Below are 19,428 nucleotides of genomic sequence, written 5' to 3'. Positions count from 1 at the left end.
AGTGCTGGTTTCCCCAGAGCCTCACCAACAGAATGTTCTGTCATACTTGTTACCTTTTACAAATCTGATTGGTAAGGAATAGTATGTCACTATTGTTTAATTCGTGTTTCTCTATTTATGAGTGAGTTTGAACACCTAAGTCTATGTTTAAGAGCTATTTTTTTTTTTACCTTTTTTGTGAATCGTCTGTTCATTTCTTTTTCAATGGGGTTTTTGGCCCCTCTTTAGAGTTCTCAGTATATTAGGATTAGTAACCCTCTGTGAGGGATGCATTTTGCAGATTTTTCTTCTACTTTGTCATTGTCTTTTGACTTAATGTAAGGTGTTTTTGCCATGCAGTTGTTGTTTTTTAATAGTCACATTTGTTACTCTTCTGCTGATGCCTCTGGATTTTGAGTCCTTAGAAAGTCTTTTTCTGCACTGAGGTAGATAAAAGAGAAATGCATCCATGTTTTCTTCTAATATTTGTTTGCTTTCTTTTATTTACTTGAGTTTCCTTGATCCATTTGGAGTTTATTTTTGTGTATTGTTTGGAGGTATGGATCTAATTTTTTCTTTTGCCAAATGGCCACCCATTTCTTTTGTTAAAGCTCTTGTGATTAAAAAGTTCATCTTTGCCCCAGTGATTTGAGGTGCTGTCTTTATTATGTGTTAAGTTTTCATGTGTATTAGGTCTATTCCTGAGGTTTCCATTCTGTTCCACTGGTCTGTCTTTCCATGTACTGGTACCACACTGTTTTGATTATAAAAACTTTGTAGCATGTTTTTAATGTCTGTTAGTGCTAGTTCCTCTTGTAATTTTTTTTTTTCAGTGTTTTCTTGAGTATTCCTTTTTCTTTCTTTTTTTCTTTTTCTTTTTTGGTGTGTGTGGGGCAGGGTCTTGCTCTGTGGCTCAGGCTGGAGTGTAGTTGCGTGATCTTGCTTCACTGTAACCTCTGCCCTCTGAGCTCAGGTGATTCTCCCATCTCAGCCTCCCAAGTAGGCGGACTGCAGGTACATACCCCTACGCCTGGCTCATTTTTCTATTTTTAGTAGAGACAGGGTTTCGCCGTGTTGCCCAGGCTAGTCTTGAACTCCTAGGCTCAAGCCTTCTTCCCGCCTCGGCCTCTCAAAGTGCCCCCAAAGAGATGACACGTGTAAGTCACTGCACCTGGCCCTTCTTGGCTATGCTTACATGTTTGTTTTCTTCATATGAATTTGCATACCAGCTTACTTAATTCTATGAGAGAAGCTTGTTGGAGTTTTTGTTGCATCAAATTTTAAATGAACTTAGAAGTAGTATTTTTACAGTGCTGTTATTTTGTCTAAGAGCAAAGGATGTGTTTCCATTTGCTCAAGTCTTGTGTGTCTTCCAGGAGGTTTTACAGTTGTCTTCATACAGGTTTTACACATTTCTTGGTAAGTTTAAGTATTTAATCTTTTTGTTGCTGTTGTAGATGGGGTTTTTTCTTGTTTTATATTCTCTGATTTATTTCTATATGTTAATTTTATATCCTGCTACCTAATTGAATTATTGTTTGAGTTAGTTTTATTATTGCGTCTCTCGGGTTTTCCAGGTATACTAACCTATCATATGGAAATAAAGATAGTTTTATGTCTTCCTTACCAATTCTTAAGGCTTCGTTGATTATTTTCTGTCTAGTTGCATGGGCTGGTATCTCTAGCATAGTGTTGAACAGCAGTGGAGATAGTGGCTATCCTTTTGTTGTTCCTAATCTTAATGGAAATGCCTCTTGTGTTTCTCCGTTAAGTAAGATGAAGGATTTATCCCTAAGGTAGGGGTGTGTCTGTGTGTGTGTGTGTGTGTGTATATATATATATATTTTTTTTTTTTTTTTTGGTAGATTATCTGTCTAGTGCTGTTTTTTTGAGTGTTTTCATCAGGACTGTGGATTGAATTTTGTAGGCTTTTTCAGCATCTAGAAAGGTAATCATATGAATACTTTAGACCTATTAATATATATGGTTTATGATATTAATGAGTTTCCCATATTACATTTCTGAAATAAATCCCACTGGTTTTGTGGTGGTGTTTTCTTAATATGATGTTGAATTCTGTTTGCTAATAATGATTTCTTAGTTAAATCATGTTGAATTAGTAGTTGAATTAAACTGATTACAGAGCACAGTTACCAGCAAAGTTTACAAACACATTTCAGGTAGAACAGATACCTTTGCTGATGCATACAGTTGTGGTCACATGGCCAATCCATTCAGATTTTTAAAACTAGGTGGTACCTATTTCCTTTTCTTTTTTTTGTGAACTTTAGATTTGTGAAGGTGGTATCTATTTAGATGACTTAACTATGATATTTGTTGATTATAACTGCCTGTGAAAGTCACAGTGTCCCTAAAGATATTCCATTTGGTTTCTTATGTAGCAATTCAGTTGGCCCAGATACATCTTTGGTATTACAAACTAATAAATAATACTCCTTATACTGTAGTTGCTGTTTGAGAAAGGCTGGCATCTCCTGTAATGAGGTGAAGCAGTTGAGCAGAGCCTCATGCCCACTGCACATGGGTACAGCTTGAGAAGCAGGATCCACATATGCCTGGTGCTCTCAGGGAGGCCATCTTGGGTCACATCTTGTCTGAAACATTTGTCTCTTGCCTGTCTTTTCACCTGTTCGGGTGTAGCTGACACCGCTGCTGCACTAGGAGTGATGTGAACCCAACACAAACTCAGTTCAGATAAGGGGAAACCATGAAACCAACATAATTGCCAGAGCACTTGTGTCAGCACTTCTGACACAAATTACGTCAGGGTCCCCAGCACCTCTCCCACGCTCGGCGCTTTAGGACTCATGGGACTCAGCCTGTGGTCACACTCCCAGCTAAGATTCATTATAGTGGCACAGCAAGGACACACAGCGGCTCTGTAAGGGAAAAAGACACCTCACACGGAGAGAGCCTGGAGAAATCCAGGCACAGCTTCCTAAGCTCTCCCCTCTCTCCTGCCGGGTGGGGTCTCACAGAGCTGGCCCCTTTCCCAGCAGCAGACTGCATTGACATGTGTACATGTTTGTGCCCAGGGAAGCCCTCTAGAGACTCAAGTCCAAGTTTCCATGAGGGCTGGTCACATACTCATTCTCTGCCAGTCACAACTCCCACAGCTCCAGACTTGCAAAAGCAGAGGTGTCCCTGCACATCGCACTATCTGTGTAGACAGCACGTTGGCACAGAGGCCTTATCTGTGCAGGAGCATTCCAGAGCCAAGTCCCCAGATGCCAGCCTAGGGCAGCCCTGTAAGCAAGCCCTTCTCAAGCTCGGTCTGCTTTGTTAACTCTTTCTTGTACAGTTGTGTTGCTTCATTGTGGTTTTCTCATGTGATCTACTCTAACACTGTATTCTTTATTTCAGTTTGAGCCCCAGCTACATAGATCTGACTGAGTGTCCCTACATGTGGCCCTACTGCTCCCAGCCCATCTACTATGGAGGAATGCCAACAGTTGTTAATGTCACCATCCTCAACGGCATGGGAGTCACAGGAAGAATTGTAGATAAGGTGAAACTTCTCTCTGACTTGGTCTCTGACTTGATGGTGAACTTAGACAGCCCAGACCTTTAGGCCATAGTTATTTCTGCTGAGAAATAACTCAAAAAAAGGAAAAGTTCTAGGCCGAGGAGAGAGGATCACTTGAGCCCAGGACTTCAAGACCAGCCTGAACAACAAAGTGAGACCTGTCTCTACAAATAATAAAGAAATTAGCCAGGGATGGTGGCACGTGCCTGTGGTCCCAGATACATAGGAGGCTGAGGTGGGAGGATCACTTGAGTCTAGGAGGTTGAGGCTGCAGTTAGCCAAGATCATGCCATTGCACTCTAGCCTGGGTGACAGAGCAAGACCCTGTCTGGAAAAAAAAAAAAAAAAGGAAATAGCCGTGTCTAGGGTGCCAGAGCTATTGGAAGTAGTGATTTGTTATATCCTAAGTCTGTTACAGAATAAGTCAGGGTATAAATTAATTAAACCAATTTTGCCTTTTTGCTTTGGAATCTTGAGTTTGGCTCCTAAGTCAGCTAATTACATTTGATTTTTCATCTATATAATTTTGCGCCTGTAATTAAAGGCCCAGTTGTAGTATTTCATTCTTTTTTTTTGTTTTTTTTTTTTTTTTGAGACAGAGTTTCGCTCTTGTTGCCCAGGCTGGAGTGCAATGGCATGATCTCGGCTCACTGTAACTTCCACCTCCCAGGTTCAAGCAATTCCATTGACTCAGCCTCCCAGGTGTCTGGGATTACAGGTGCCTGCCACCACGTCTGGCTAATTTTTTGTATTTTTGGTAGAGACGGGGTTTCACCATGTTGGCCAGGCTGGTCTCGAATTCCTGACCTCAGATGATCCACCTACGTCAGCCTCCCAGAGTCTTGGGATTACAGGTGTGAGCCACCGCGCCTGCCGGTATTTTATCCTTTAATGTGTTTGAAAGATACAGTCTTTTTTTAAAATATTGTTTTGTAAATTTTTAAAAATCTTAACTGCATAGACATTATCACAATAATTAAAAATAGAGAAAAAGAATAGAAAACTCACTTCCAGCCTTAGAATACTAACTTGGCCACTGTTTTTTAAATATTCTTTTCCAGCCCTTACCTGCAATACTTATATTTTTGTTATCATTGTGCAACTGTCAAAAATTTACAATTTTTTTGGTGGTTCTCATTATATCATAAACATTGAAAAATTCAACTGCCGTGCATGTTGGCTCAAGCCTGTAATCCCAGCACTTTGGGAGGCCGAGGCAGGAGGATCACAAGGTCAAGAGATCGAGACCATCCTGGCAAACATGGTGAAACCCTGTCTCTACTAAAAATACAAAAATTAGCTGGGCGTGGTGACACACGCCTGTAGTCCCAGTTACTCGGGAGACTGAAGCAGGAGAATCGCTTGAACTCAGTAGGCGGAGGTTGCAGTGAGCCGAGATCATGCCACTGCACTCCAGCCTGGTAACAGAGCAAGACTCCATCTCTAAAAAAGAAAAGAAAAATTCAACTATGCGTGGCACCAGTATACTTCTTAATGGTTGTTTATGTAGAAATAGTAAATTATAATTTGTTTACTATTTTCCTTTGAACTATTAAGTAGTTTTCAACTATAAACATTTCACTGAATATTTTTGCATATATGGTTTTCTTTTCTTTTGAATTATGTCTTTAACATAAACTCCCTGGATTTGCTCCCTGAATCAGAGGGTGTGAACAGTCAAGGATGGCTCTTGGCACATCCTACAAATTCTGTCCAGTAGAGTTATGTCAGCTTAGACTGCTGCCAGTGGGGTTCAGGAGAAGATGGCTCCACCAGACCTTCACTGGGGGATTTGCCTTTTAAAGTGTTTTTATTCCAGTAGTGTTTTAAAAAATTGAGATAAAATCCACGTACCATGAAATTCACCCTCTTAGGTCATACAGTTCGGTGGGTTTTAGTATATTCACAAGGTTGTGCCAACATCTCCTTCAGGAACATTTCCTGAAAGAAACCTTAATACTCATTGTCAGCCACTCCTCCTTCCTTCCTCCAGTCCTTGGCAGCCAGCCTGCTTCTGTCTCTGTGGGCTTGCCTGTTCTGGACTTCTCACATCAATGGAATCCTAGAGCATCTGTCCTTTTGTGCCCGGCTTCCTTCCCTCAGCTTCGGGTTTTCACGGTGTGTCCACGCCGTGGCGCTGTCAGTGCCGTGCTGCTTTCCACACGGAGTAGTGCTCCACTGGGCGGGTCGGCCACGTGGTGGTTCTCCGTTCCTCTGTTGCTGGGCATGTGGCTGTTCTAGATGGTACATCTTTCAGCTTTCAACTTAGGGGGTGCCTTGTGTAATGGCTGCCTTGTGTAATATGCACTTCAGTTCTTTGTGGGGTGAATATCTTTGGTGTGTTTATGAATTGTGTTTCCTCTTGTATGAGTTACACTTTCATTTCATTAACCCATTTTTCTCCTGGAATTGGGATTTTCTCTATCAATCCTAACAAGATCGTCCTGTTGTAGAGAAATTAACCATTGCTATGTTTTAAGCAAAATGTTCCTCCAGGTGATGTTCTTTTCCCTTTAATATTACTTATTGTGGTGGGGATTTTTTTTGCTTCTGTAAAAGTTTTACATTTCATGTAGTTGAATTTTTATGTTTTATGATTTCTATTGTTTTACAGATGAGAAACATCCTTCCAGAGATAGAATAAAATTTCAATTTTTTCTAATTTTTATGTATATGATTGTTAAATATTTAATTCTTTCATATGTGTTAATTTGGTATGTGTTACAAGAGATGAGCCAAAGTTTTTCACTTGCAAACCAGTGGCCCCAAGAGCATTCTTTAAAAATCCCTTTTCCTCTTCATTATTTCGGACACCATATCCTACAGATGTTTTTCTTTTTCATACTTTTTTCTTGACACACTGGCTTACTTGGGAAGTCAGTTCTGGCTGTGCAGATTGTGAGGGAAATGAGTAATTTCGAGTCATCTGAAATACTGGTTAGTTGCAAGCTCTCATTGACGTCTCTTCCAGATGGCCTCTGCTCATGCTTCCCTTTCTGCTTTTCTCCCACCTGGAGAGTAGAAGGGTGGTCATCTCGCAGCTGAGCCAGCCCTCCCTCCGGCCACCTGTTTCTAGCTTCAGATTGTGACTCTGGACAGCTGGTGTTCCTGTCATGTTACTACTTTCAATTAATGGGATTTTTTTAAGCATACAACTAATTGGAAAATAACCTTAAATCTGAGAGTTTTCATCTGTGTAAGTTCTCTCAGTCAGATCAAGTTCTTCACCAAAGAACTTTTGACAAAAGTTCCTCTGTTTTATAGTGGGAAAAAAAGGTCTCCATAAAATTGGAGGCTGTCAGAAATAGCGGTTTCTAGACTTTTCTAGTGGTATGTTCCAGGCAGTCCATAGGTTACTTTGGTTGTGGTTACTTAGTATCTGTGTATAAATTTTATTTTTCCCTATGTAATGAAATATTTCTCAGAACCAGTTTTGGTAGGAATTGAGTTTTTCCGGTTTCCACGTGTTTTCTCTTGGAGGTTTTCACTTCAGCCTTTGCCTCATTTCTTTTTTCTGCAGCCTGACTGGCAGCCCTATTTGCCACAGAACGGAGACAACATTGAAGTCGCCTTCTCCTACTCCTCGGTCTTATGGCCTTGGTCGGGCTACCTGGCCATCTCCATTTCTGTGACCAAGAAAGCGGCTTCCTGGGAAGGCGTTGCTCAGGGCCATGTCATGATCACTGTGGCTTCCCCAGCAGAGACAGAGGCAAGGACATGCGGAAAGTGGCTTGTTTTCTTAGCTGCTGGACCACCTTTCAGGGAGGGAAGGCCAGATGCCTGGGGTCTCCATTGGAAGTACAGTTGACAGATAGGCTTAGCCTCGATGGCCACAGTGGATGGTTCCAGGGCCTCCGGAGCTGCTGGAGTTTGAAGAACTATCTCAATCAGCAAGTGCTAGTGCTTGCCATTCTGTGGCCACACAACAGCAGAGAAGACTGTTCTGTACCAGATTTCAAGCTCCAAAGAAGGGCACCAAAAATATACCTTCTCTAAAAGGAAATGTAGGGTTAATCCTATGAGGCTCTAGTAGTTTTTATTAATAGAATATGCCTTAAATTTTAACTCTTAAACTCTTTAGGTGTTTGAATAGACTTAGTTGTGATACATGAATCTTTTATCAGACATTTGTTATTGGAAATTCTTGTGTTCAAATTATTTAAGTTAAATTGATAAATATAAATCATGTTTTTAAAGCTGAAAGTTTCATTCTGGGCAGTGAGGGCATTTCAAGTTTCTTTTTTTTTTTTTTAGTCAAAAAATGGTGCAGAACAGACTTCAACAGTAAAGCTCCCCATTAAAGTGAAGATAATTCCCACTCCCCCGCGAAGCAAGAGAGTGCTCTGGGATCAGTACCACAACCTCCGCTATCCGCCTGGCTATTTCCCCAGGGATAATTTAAGGATGAAGAATGACCCTTTAGACTGGTAAGCGCCCCACAGGATGCACTTCACCGCCCCAGCCTCCGTGGTGGGAGGAGGCGCCACTGTTCCCGCAGCTCTCGGAAAGGAGATGTTGCTCAGCTTCTCGTGGAGCCTGGACTCTGGTGACGCTGCGATGTTCAGGCCTTTGCCATGCTCTTAGGGCAGCCTGACTTCTCTTTCGAAACGTTCACAAGTATGATTGTGCAGTAAAAGCTTGAAGTTCCCTTCAACTGTTCTTTTTTCCTTCCTTCTCCCATTGAGCCAGTCAGCAAAGCCGTCAGTCTTACCCTCAGACTACATCCTGGATCATGCCATCTCTGGCCTTCTCCCCTCTCCCACCCCAGTCCAGGCCATTGTCATCTCTTGCCTGGACGGCATCAGTAGCTCCTGAATGCCACTGCTGTTGCTATTGTTGCCCTAAATTCCGCTCCTCTTGTAGCAACCTTGGTAGTCTTTTTAAAACATAGATGCTAACGCAGTTTGCCTCAAGCTCCAGTGACTGCCTATTCTGACTTCCTCACCTAGCCAAGCCCCCTGGTGTGACCCATGCAGCCTTTCAGAATCTGGCACTGCTTCCCCCGTAGTCCTTTACCTCCTCTCCCTGTGCCTGTTCCCTGCAGGGCAGCTGGGCTGACTTTCTCTTGGCCCATTAGCCAGGCTCATTTCTGCTTTCATGTTTGGACTAAGTTTGAACTCCATGCTGAAAGTAGGGGAAGGGGAAGCACTGAAAGATGTGCCCAGGCTAGTTACCGAGTCAGACTTGCCTTTTAAAATAAGACGTCTCTGGCAGCCAGATTGGAGGGGCTCAGACCAGAGACGGGTAGACAGGAACTGATGGGAAGTTCATAGACCAAGGCGAGCCTGTGGGCCTGCAGAAGAGCACCGGGAGTCCGTGCTGCTGAGGAGTAGGGTGCTGGGGGGCTGGGAGGTGAGAATGGGGTGACCCCTAGAGGGTGTATACAGTGTCCCATAGGAAAGTGAGCACATTTGGGAGGGATGGGGATGGAAAGTTGACCAGTGGCAGTGATATCAGTTAGCTCTGCCGCTGTCTTGGCACCGTGACCCTGCGTGGCTTGTTCCAGCGTCCCTGCACTCCTGCGGCCGTTTGCTAAGCTCTTCTGTCAGACACAGATGGTTGCCAGCAATTTACATGAATGCCACCGCTACAGTGATGGTCCAGTACACTTTAAACATGTCTTTGGCCATATCTTATGTCATTGTGTTTCTTTCATGTACCTGCCAGGCACATAGTTTCTTCTTATCAGCTGTTTCCATGTGTCCAGGTCAGAGCACACAGGTCTCCTAAGCTGAAGCCTGTGCCAGTGGGCCAGCCGTCCAGGCCTTCTCCGTGGGCCACGGCATGGTGCTCCTGCAGGGGCGGCCCTGTGGCCGGATATGCCTTTATTGCCAGTAAAGATTGATCATTTTAATGCTGTGGCCTATTGTTTTTCAGGAATGGTGATCACATCCACACCAATTTCAGGGATATGTACCAGCATCTGAGAAGCATGGGCTACTTTGTGGAGGTCCTTGGGGCCCCCTTCACATGTTTTGACGCCAGTCAGTATGGTAAGTGGCGATGCTGTGCTAGCCAGATGGTCTTTCCGCCCACTTTGGATGTTTGTTAAATGTTTGAGGAGTGAATCCCAGTTTTCAGTGATAGCTACGAAGGGAGTATGCACCGTGGGTTCCACAGCTGGGTGAGCCTGGGGCAAGGCTCTGAAGCAGGTGTTGGTGGGTGTGACGTTCAGCTGAAATACAAGACAGACTGATTGGAGACAGGGGCATTCGTACTCTTTTTTCTATTAAGTTAAAAGCAGCTCTGCCATATGTTTTGCTCCTTTTCAAGTGAGTGAAAAATCGTTATTCTGAGCACCACAAATGAAATCAGATCACAGTTAGTCCCTGTGTATTGCTGGACCCTGATCCTCTACTTTTGATAGCCCCTTTTAAAGTGGTACAGGGCGGCACAAACCAGACTGTTAGGTGTCTGAGTAACCTGAGACATGGACCTGGTGACACACTGTTTCTGCAGCGGTGGTGTCCTGTCATTCAGAGGTGACAGTTCCCAGCCTTGGTTCTTTGTTCACCAGGCACTTTGCTGATGGTGGACAGCGAGGAGGAGTACTTTCCCGAAGAGATCGCCAAGCTCCGGAGGGACGTGGACAATGGCCTCTCGCTAGTCATCTTCAGTGACTGGTACAACACTTCCGTTATGAGAAAAGTGAAGTTTTATGATGAAAACACAAGGTACTGATGATGTGCATTGGTGTTTGTATAAGAAATGTGACTTTTGGTGAATTAAATTCTACCCAGCAAATTCTTACGTGATGATTTGACCTGTTGGTGGTCTTTCCAGTTAGTACAGACATACTCAGAGAGCTTGATTAGAAAAAAACCCTTTCGACTGAGTGCAGTGGCTCATGCCTGTAATCCCAGCACTTTGGAAGGCTGAGTTGGGCAGATCGCTTGAACCTGGGAGGCCAAGGCTGCAGTGAGCTGAGATCAAGCCACTGCACTCCAGCCTGGGTGTCAGAGAGACCCTATCTCAAAGAGGAAAAATAAAACACACAAAAAAGAAAATAGTCCTTTATACAGTAGAGATGTTCTTGAAAGTTGCTCATAAAGTAAGACATTGACTGTGAGTACTATTAATAATATAGAGGGTTGTCTTTCCTTGTTGATCTTAGATATGAGATACTTCTGCTTTAAATTTCTGTTTAATTCTTCTCCACTCTCACTCTGTTACTGAGTATATATAAATTTAAATGCACCAAAGGAACTGTTACTTAAAGAATATTTCAAGTAAATTAATTGCTGTATATTTAAATAATTATTGTATATTTACAATAACTAATTTACTTGTATTTATAGTACTTAATTTACTCAAGGGGAAAATGTCCTCCCCTTGATTGGGATCAAGGATTCTCAATGTATTAGAAACATAATCACCTTTATGTTTTGAATTGATTTCTTTAGAATCTGTGACTGAACTTTTCTATGCTTCTTTCTCATCTCCTTTTCCTTCACTGAGCTTTGCTGGGTCTAGGTTAAGCAGTTATCTCTGGTGTGTTTCAGTGAAGTACTGATTTTCATTTCCTAAAATAAATTTCGCTTTAATTAATTCTGCACATCAGCCGAAGCATTTACATTTGCAGTTTTACCCAAATCCAGACAGTTGGTTTCCGTTGAGACCTTAGTGTGGAAGGACAGGATTATGGCAGGAGAAATTGAGTTTTGTCATAGAGACTAAATCAGTGTGCATGGCGTGTCTTCATTCCCTGTGCCCTATGTGTCTGTTACCACTTTCCCAGGCAGTGGTGGATGCCGGATACTGGAGGAGCTAACATCCCAGCTCTGAATGAGCTGCTGTCTGTGTGGAACATGGAGTTCAGCGATGGCCTGTATGAAGGAGAGTTCACGCTGGCCAACCATGACAGTAAGGCTCTGTGTGTTTCCCGAGGGTGTGGTCTTAGGTGTGAGAGCAGAAGTTGTACACCTCTGAAGTCTAGGTTTCTTGAGAAAGAAAATGATGATCCCTCAGTTAGTGGAGTCTGTGGAAAGAACTCTTCAGTTTTTTCAGAAGTACATCTGTGAGGCTCTAGTTTTATCCAGATTTTTTTTTAATGAAAATATTTTATGTAGCCATTCCTAATTTTAGTGCTACCTATTGGAGTCTTTATGTAATAGTCCTAAATAGAAACTACCTCATAGCTTCCTAATTATTTACAAAGTTCTATTCATGAAGTAACTTTGTGTTTCTCGTGTAGGAAGTTTCCCCACGGATAAGGTTTTGGTAGCTGGTTTTGAGAAGAACATCTTGAGCATTCTTAGTACCCATTCTGCAGGTCTGGGCAGCTTGTTTTGAGCCTTTGACTGCTCTGAATTTTAACATTTATTCAGAAACCTAATATTAATATTTTTCCTTGAATTATAAAATATATTCAGAAACCTGATGTTAGTAGTATTTTTCACTTGAATTTTGAGGTGATTTCTTGTACTTTATGTGTAACAAGGCAATAGCAGCTCCTCCCTCAAAATTAAAAACAATTAAAAAAAATACATAGCGTCTGAAGGATGTATTTTGGGTAAACGAGTAGCTATTATTTATTAAAGCGTTCGGCGTTCCTGCGTTCCCTTGACTTTGAACACTCTTTCCTAGTGTATTATGCGTCGGGGTGCAGCATCGCGAAGTTTCCAGAAGATGGCGTCGTGATAACACAGACTTTCAAGGACCAAGGTAAAGGGTGCCATTCATGGGCCTTTTGCTTCTTCTTTCTCTCTCTCCCTTTCCCCCCACTTCTCTCTCTGTCTCTCATCTCTGTCTTTCTTTAATAAGTTTTATTGCGTATAATTTACATGCCGTAACAGTTGCCCTTTTAAAGTGTACAATTCAGTGGTTTTTAGTGTATTTACAAAATTGTGGAAGCATCACCACTGTCTACTTCCAGAACAATGTTATCACCCCAATAAGAACTCCCATGTCCATTGGATGTTTTGGTTTCTTTTAAAATGTTTTGCACTATTACTTGAATGGTACTCACTACTTTGGGAGGCTGAGGTGGGCAGATCATGAGGTCAGGAGATGAAGACCATCCTGGCTCACACAGTGAAACCCCATCTCTACTAAAAATACAAAAATTTAGCCAGGTGTGGTGGTGCGTACCTGTAGTCCCAGCTACTCAGGAGGCTGAGGCAGGAGAATCACTTGAATCCAGGAGGCAGAGTTTGCAGTGAGCCAAGATCATGCCATTGCACTCCAGCCTGGGCAACAAAGCAAGACTCCGTGTCAAAAAACAACAACAACAACAAAAAAAATACCTTCAAGGTTACTTGATGAATTTTTTTGTTATCCTTTATGAATTGTTCTGCTTCTGTGATTGCCAGATTACCAAGATTTTAGAAAAATTTTGACCATGTTTTGGAGTTCTGAACTATTTAAAGATAAGAAACATTCATTATACAGCAGCCTCTCAGAATTCTCTGAAGAGCGGTGTTTGCATGCAGTTTTGCTTCAGCTGTGTACAGGCATCACCCAGGAAGCTCTCCTAGAACTGATATTCGTGATACCACCCTGTGCTTAGTGCACCGTGCCCACCTGGTGAACTGGAGAGCAGTGAGAGTAGCTGCCTCTGCCTTCTGGAAAGCCAGGTGCAGGAGGGTATGGGCAGGTGAGCAGAAACCACACTACAGCCTTCCTGTGCGCTATCAGCCCAGAGCTGTCGTTTTGAACCACGTGTGTCTACTCTCACACGTGGGTGCTGGAGCTTTGAGACTGTTAACGTGCCCCAAACAATAGGCTTGTGAAAATGTACAAGATTCATTTTTGTCATGCAAGTTGATACTGTGTATTTCAGAATGAGAGTCCCCCTCCATCGTAAAGGTTGCCATTTTCTGTACGTGAAGGTTAAGGATAGTTTTATTAGTTGAAAACGGTGAAAAGAGAGGATTTCTCACCTTACCTACTTGAAACTGGAATATAGAATTTATTTTTATATTACCTGGAAGGGATTTTTTCCTTTTATCAAAAGCAAGGTTGATCAGTAACTGGATCTGTGTTTCAGAGGGTTATATTTCAACTTCAGGCACATAATGATTGTTTTCACAGTCACTTGGCCACGGGTTGGTGATTTTTTCTAAAAGCATTTCTCGTAGGCAGTATCACTTCAGGTCCTAGCTATAAGCAGGGGTTCAAAGCGGAGGTCTCATTGGCTTGTACCCTCTGGGAGATCCTTGTTTTTGGTTGGTGGGTGGGGAGAATCAGAAGTAGATTTAAGGATACATGCTTTCTTTTGGTGTTCTACTACAGTGTGAAAATGAAATTTTTTTAAGGGGCATTTTATTCCCATAAAGACTTTAAATTGAATAATCTTTTGGGTACAAAATAAGAATTTGAAAATAGGAATTTGGGTTATGCCTCATCAGAAAAGACCCTGACGGCAGAAATAAAACTCCCATCAAATACCATAAGGCAAATGGCGGTGAATGTGTTCCAGTTTCTCCTGACTTCTTCCCTCTTCCAAAGAAAAGCGTATTTTTTCTTCTTCTCAGCTCCCAGTAGGATTCCCGCACAGAGAGCGGGGAATGTCACGTTTATAGAGCTACGGACATTTCGGAGGTTATCAACACGGACAATACTAGATACTGGTGAAGACGTACATCATGTTCTAGTGCTGAGGAAAGCAATTGAATTGGGGGCAGAGACTCCTAGATTATCTGGTGGTGCCACTGATGATGCTACCTGTGGCATCTATTCATTTTTGACTTCTTGATTCGTTACAAATTTTAAATTATGTCATCTGGGCAAAGATAGGAGGCTGTGCTGTTGGAACATGTGTCTTTGTGAAATTAATGTAACCAATGTCTTAAACCTAAATTAAAAATATGTGGACATACTTTAAAAAATTAGTTACATTTGTCCTAGCTTTTCATAATAAAACATGAAACCTGGGTATTAGTATATATTACTGTATTCATAGAGAAACCTGTGTGTTTAGCAGGAGCTGCTGGCTGCCCTTTGTGTAACTGTCTGAAAACATAGGCCTTTCAGGATAATAAGAGGAGACAAAATTTAGGTTTTTTTTTTTTTTTAAGATAGAGAGAGGCAGCACCTCTACAATTGTGAATATTATGTACCACCATGGCAAGTAAAATGAAAGTGGATAGATACGGAAATACAAAGTGAATTTTGCTAAAACAAATTAATGGCACTTAAGACATTTCTGTTCTAAAAGACTTATTCTTAAGGCTTTTCTGTTCTAAAAATTTGCCATGTCTTAATTGAATATTAGATTTTGTAAATGTGGTTTGTCACGTGGATGAAATCTCAGGCAATGACACTGCTCAGTGGAAACTCATGTCTGTTGTTTCTGTTGTGTGATTTCAGGATTGGAGGTTTTAAAGCAGGAAACAGCAGTTGTTGAAAACGTCCCCATTTTGGGACTTTATCAGCTTCCAGCTGAGGGCGGAGGCCGGATTGTACTGTATGGGGACTCCAATTGCTTGGATGACAGTCACCGACAGAAGGGTATGAAAACCGCACATGGGCTTAGTGACTTCAGCACTCAGATCCTTTCTTCCCTTTGTCTCTGGAAAGGCGCCCGTGAGATGCTGGCAGATCAGCCGACATGTGTTCACTTGAGCCAGGCTCAGCTGGAGACGTTGCAGTCGCTTTGATTGCTTGGAATATTTTGATAGGTGTCTGAGTCTGCATACATTTAATAAGCAAAAGAAAACTACTTTTTCGGGCCATAATGCCTCTTCTCCATCTTCACCTTCCTGAGGCCAGTGGAGGCGGGACCCCCGCATTCTGGTGGAGAGCCCCTTCCCTGACTTCCTTGGGGCCTGCCCCTCCCAGGCTTCCTACCCCTCCCAGGCTTCCTACCCCGTGCTGCCTGCACTTTGTGGGCACTGCCACGTGGGGGCGCCCTTCTCTGGTCTGATACATTCTTTTCCTGGAGAGCTGGTTCTTGGCTGTCCTTCCAGACCTGGAATTTGGGCTTTTCTGAGCCTTTATCAGTGAAGAGCTTTTGTTATCTTGAGGTGTGAAGGGAAGGCAAATGGGCACATCAGTTGTCTTCTTTCTGCTCTTTTTCAGTCTCTCGATGCATCCTTTAGATCTGGAGGCTTGAGGTTGGGCACAGACTATTTTTCTCATTTTGTAAAGGGGAAAAAGAGTGGTAAAAGTGCTCCATAGTAAGCACTTTGGTAAGATGAGGACAACACCAGGACTGAAGGGCAGCCTTCTAACACACTGTGATCACTGGGGAACTTGGGGCAGAGGGCGGGTGGTGAGTTACAGGAACGAGGCCCTGAGAGCATGCACTGAGAGGTGTGTGTGTGCCCCTCCGTTTCAGGCTGAAGTTGACTACATTCCTGGCATTTATGTAAATCCCTAGACTGGGATGGGTGTTTTTAAAAATCAAAAATGGGCTGGGTGCGGTGGCTCACGGCTGTGATCCCAGCACTTTGGTAGGCCGAGGTGAGTGGATCATGAGGTCAGGAGTTCGTGACCAGCCTGGCCAACATGGTGAAACCCCGTCTCTACTAAAAATACAAAAAATAGCCAGGCGTGGTGGCGTGTGCCTGTAATCCCAGCTACTCAGGAGGCTGAGGCGGGAGAATTGCTTGAACTCGGGAGATGGAGGTTGCAGTGAGCCAAGATCGCACCACTGCACTCCAGCCTGGGTGACAGAGAAAGACACTGTTTAAATAAAATAAAATAAAAATAAGGCCGGGCGCAGTGGCTCAAGCCTGTAATCCCAGCACTTTGGGAGGCCGAGACGGGCAGATCACGAGGTCAGGAGATTGAGACCATCCTGGCTAACACGGTGAAACCCCATCTCTACTAAAAAAATACAAAAAACTAGCCGGGCGAGGTGATGGGCGCCTGTAGTCCCAGCTACTCGAGAGGCTGAGGCAGGAGAATGGCACAAACCCAGGAGGCGGAGCTTGCAGTGAGCTGAGATCCGGCCACTGCACTCCAGCCTGGGCGACAGCGCGAGACTCCGTCTCAAAAAATAAATAAATAAATAACAAAATAAAAATAAAAAGTGAGGGTTAAAATCACAGTTAAAGGAGATTAATGTTTTATTTCCACAGAGATTTTAAGACCTGAGATCTCCTGGTAAGAATCCGTATTAAATTTTAAACACCTGTGAAGATGGTCCTAGGCCTTAAATTTAAAATGGCAGCTTTTTTAACCTTTCAGGGGCATTAAACACTTGACCAGAAGTGCCCTTTAATGAAAGAAGAGTACTTAATGGCATTTTTCTTGCATGGATCTTGTCTAGTCCAGGTTGATGTTAATGGGACTTGAAGGGGCAGACACAGGAGAAACAAGATGGAAACAGAAGCTCCAGTTTCAATACCGGGTGGCGTTTTCGCGCTCAGAAAGGATCCTTTGTGAACGGAAGCTGTTGCTAGCCCAGTGCCTCGACTCTGAGGTGTCCCCAAAAACAAATTGCCCTTTCTCTGTTGTCGCACTTCCAGTGGTCAGGGCTCTACCGACTGGAAGCCCAGCTCAAGTGAACAGATGCTCCGTGGGTGTTGGGCCTTGCGTCCACCCCCTGAGGTGTCAGTACAGTTCCTTCTCCCCAGGAGAGCCTCTGGGATGCAGCAGGAGCCATGACTCTCTGTTCTCCTCTCCCTGTTGCCCCTGAGCCCCCGCTCTCAGGCCCTTCTTTTCTCAGTGGGTGTCACATAGTCTCACTGTCTCTGAATGAACTCCGTTCTGCCCCTGTCCTTGAGAAGCTGAGTGTGGCACTCAGGCAGTTGGTACAGCCTGGTGGTACAGCCTGGTGGACAGTGGTGCTGACCACTTGGAGCCACGAGGCACTGGGGAGTGGAGCCCTGGTCAGGTCAGGCCTGTGTGTGCTGATCTGGCTGGGCTGGGCCACTGAGAATGCGTGTCTTACAAGAATAGGGGAATCTGGAGCATATTGGATTTACTTTGACGTAAACTCGTGACTTCTGAACTCCCATTTCCCCCTCTTTTGGGGACTAACTTAAAAAAAATTTCCTTTAGAGATTTCTTTTTAAAAGCTAAATTCCGGGCCGTGTGTGGTGGCTCACACCTATAATCCCAGCACTTTGGGAGACTGAGGCGGGAAGATCACTTGAGCCCAGGAGTTTGAGACCAGCCAGACCCATTTATGCAAAAAATAAAAAATCAGCCAGGCATGGGGTCATGTGCTTGCAGTCTCAGCTACTCGGGAGGCTGAGGCAGGAGGATCACTTGAGCCCAGAAGCTCAAGGCTGCAAGTGAGCTATGATTGCGCCACTGCACTGGGTGACAAGAGGGTGACTCTGTCTGGGAAAAAAAAAAAAAAAGTATTCCTAAACAGGCTTGTTGACTTGCAGACTGCTTTTGGCTTCTGGATGCCCTCCTCCAGTACACATCCTATGGGGTGACACCTCCTAGCCTCAGTCACTCTGGGAACCGCCAGCGCCCTCCCAGTGGAGCAGGCTCAGCCACTCCAGAGAGGATGGAAGGTGAGTGGATGGGCAGGATGCCTTGGGGAGGAAATGGGATCCAGCTGAACGTGATGCTACTTCAGCCAGTGGCTGTGCCTGCCAGCAAGTGGGGCCAGTTTGCGTGCACAGCTGAGCGGTTTTCGTAATGGCTGCAGGTAGACCAGCACGCAGCAGCTCTAACCCGCCGAGAGGCCATCCTGAGTCCCCAGAGGGACATGATCGAGGGCCCAGTTTGCAGCTGCTTTTCCGCACACACCCTGCCCCTCATGCCCCTCACGCCCTCAGGCTCTCACGCCCTCACGCCCCTCCAGGTGTGTTTACCTCCTTTCACAGGTGAGGACACTGGCTCCTACAGGCCTTCAGGAAGAATCACCGACGGCTAGAGCACTTGCCAGGTCCCAGGCCGCAGGCTGGGATGCTCCCATGGATTACCTCACTGTGCCCTCTCAGTAATCCTGTGAAAATAGATACTATCGTTCCCAGTTTCCAGATAAGGAAACGAGAGTTGAGAGAAATTAGATGCCTGCCTGAGATCCCCTGGGCGGTATGTGGTGGTGGAGCCTCAACCCGCCTCTGGGGCCTGTGCCGGTGCCGTGGGGCCCCCAGCTGCTTGGCACTTAGCGGGGTGGGTATCAGTGCCTGTAAGTCCCTTGGTGTGCTGGTCCTTACAGCACTGCCCATAGAAGGGTCATGTGAGCCACAGGCATCATTTAATATTTTCCAGGAGCTGCGTTTAAAAAGTAGAAAGAAACACAGATGAAACTATTTTAATAATATACTTGAGCCGAAGACAAGAAGAAGATTAGAATTTAAACACGTAATACCTTATTTCAGTTGCTCGATAGCTACATGTGGTTGGCAGCTACAGTGTTCAATGGTGCAGATCGAAGAAACAGAATTTTGAAAATGCAGAGTTTTTTTTTATTTGGCCAGAGAATTAAATATTTTAGAAGAGAAGGATTTTTTCTGTGAAACTGGTCTGTAGCTTAGATTCTGCAAGTGTAGCCTTGTGCGTGTTGGTGGTGGTCAGCAAAGGTTGACCAGCCAGTGCCGTGCACACATCTGCCCATCTTCAAGGAAACAGTTCTGATTTTCTCACCCACCTTCAGCAATGGAAACACACATTGTCCGGGAGGAACCAATCAGGCGTGGCTCCTGCAGCACATGGAGGACAGCTTAACAGAGCACAGGGACTCTGTGCTCTGTTGTGGGAAAGCAGACAAACTCATGATAAAGTCTTTTTTCCTTTGCATTTTAATAATAGAGATGATTTTCTTTTTTGTTGATGTTGCTTCTAACCACAGGAAACCATCTTCATCGGTACTCCAAGGTTCTGGAGGCCCATTTGGGAGACCCAAAACCTCGGCCTCTGCCAGCCTGTCCACATTTGTCTTGGGCCAAGCCACAGCCTTTAAACGAGACGGCGCCCAGGTTAGTGTCCGCCTGTGCCCTTCCACTCTTTCCGTGGGGCTTGTGAGTCATTGCTTTTCTTATAGGAGAGAA

The 19,428-nt window shown here is 44.0% G+C and overlaps 1 protein-coding gene across 1 annotated transcript in view; it reads left to right on the top strand.

Annotated features, from left to right (window-relative positions):
* The window catches only part of MBTPS1 (membrane bound transcription factor peptidase, site 1), a 64,732-nt gene that overhangs the window by 39,829 nt on the left and 5,475 nt on the right, over positions 1-19,428 (top strand). Inside the window, exons 12-21 of the mRNA XM_023226794.2 lie at positions 3,364-3,508; positions 7,047-7,235; positions 7,781-7,953; positions 9,404-9,519; positions 10,044-10,200; positions 11,265-11,389; positions 12,113-12,190; positions 14,837-14,977; positions 17,812-17,943; positions 19,230-19,356. Of these exons, the coding sequence (XP_023082562.1) occupies positions 3,364-3,508; positions 7,047-7,235; positions 7,781-7,953; positions 9,404-9,519; positions 10,044-10,200; positions 11,265-11,389; positions 12,113-12,190; positions 14,837-14,977; positions 17,812-17,943; positions 19,230-19,356 (1,383 nt within the window). The remainder of the gene's footprint in view (positions 1-3,363; positions 3,509-7,046; positions 7,236-7,780; positions 7,954-9,403; positions 9,520-10,043; positions 10,201-11,264; positions 11,390-12,112; positions 12,191-14,836; positions 14,978-17,811; positions 17,944-19,229; positions 19,357-19,428) is intronic.

The sequence above is a fragment of the Piliocolobus tephrosceles genome, chromosome 17, assembly GCF_002776525.5.
Source record: "Piliocolobus tephrosceles isolate RC106 chromosome 17, ASM277652v3, whole genome shotgun sequence".
NCBI lineage: Eukaryota > Metazoa > Chordata > Mammalia > Primates > Cercopithecidae > Piliocolobus > Piliocolobus tephrosceles.
This window is presented reverse-complemented; position numbering and strand designations above follow the sequence as displayed.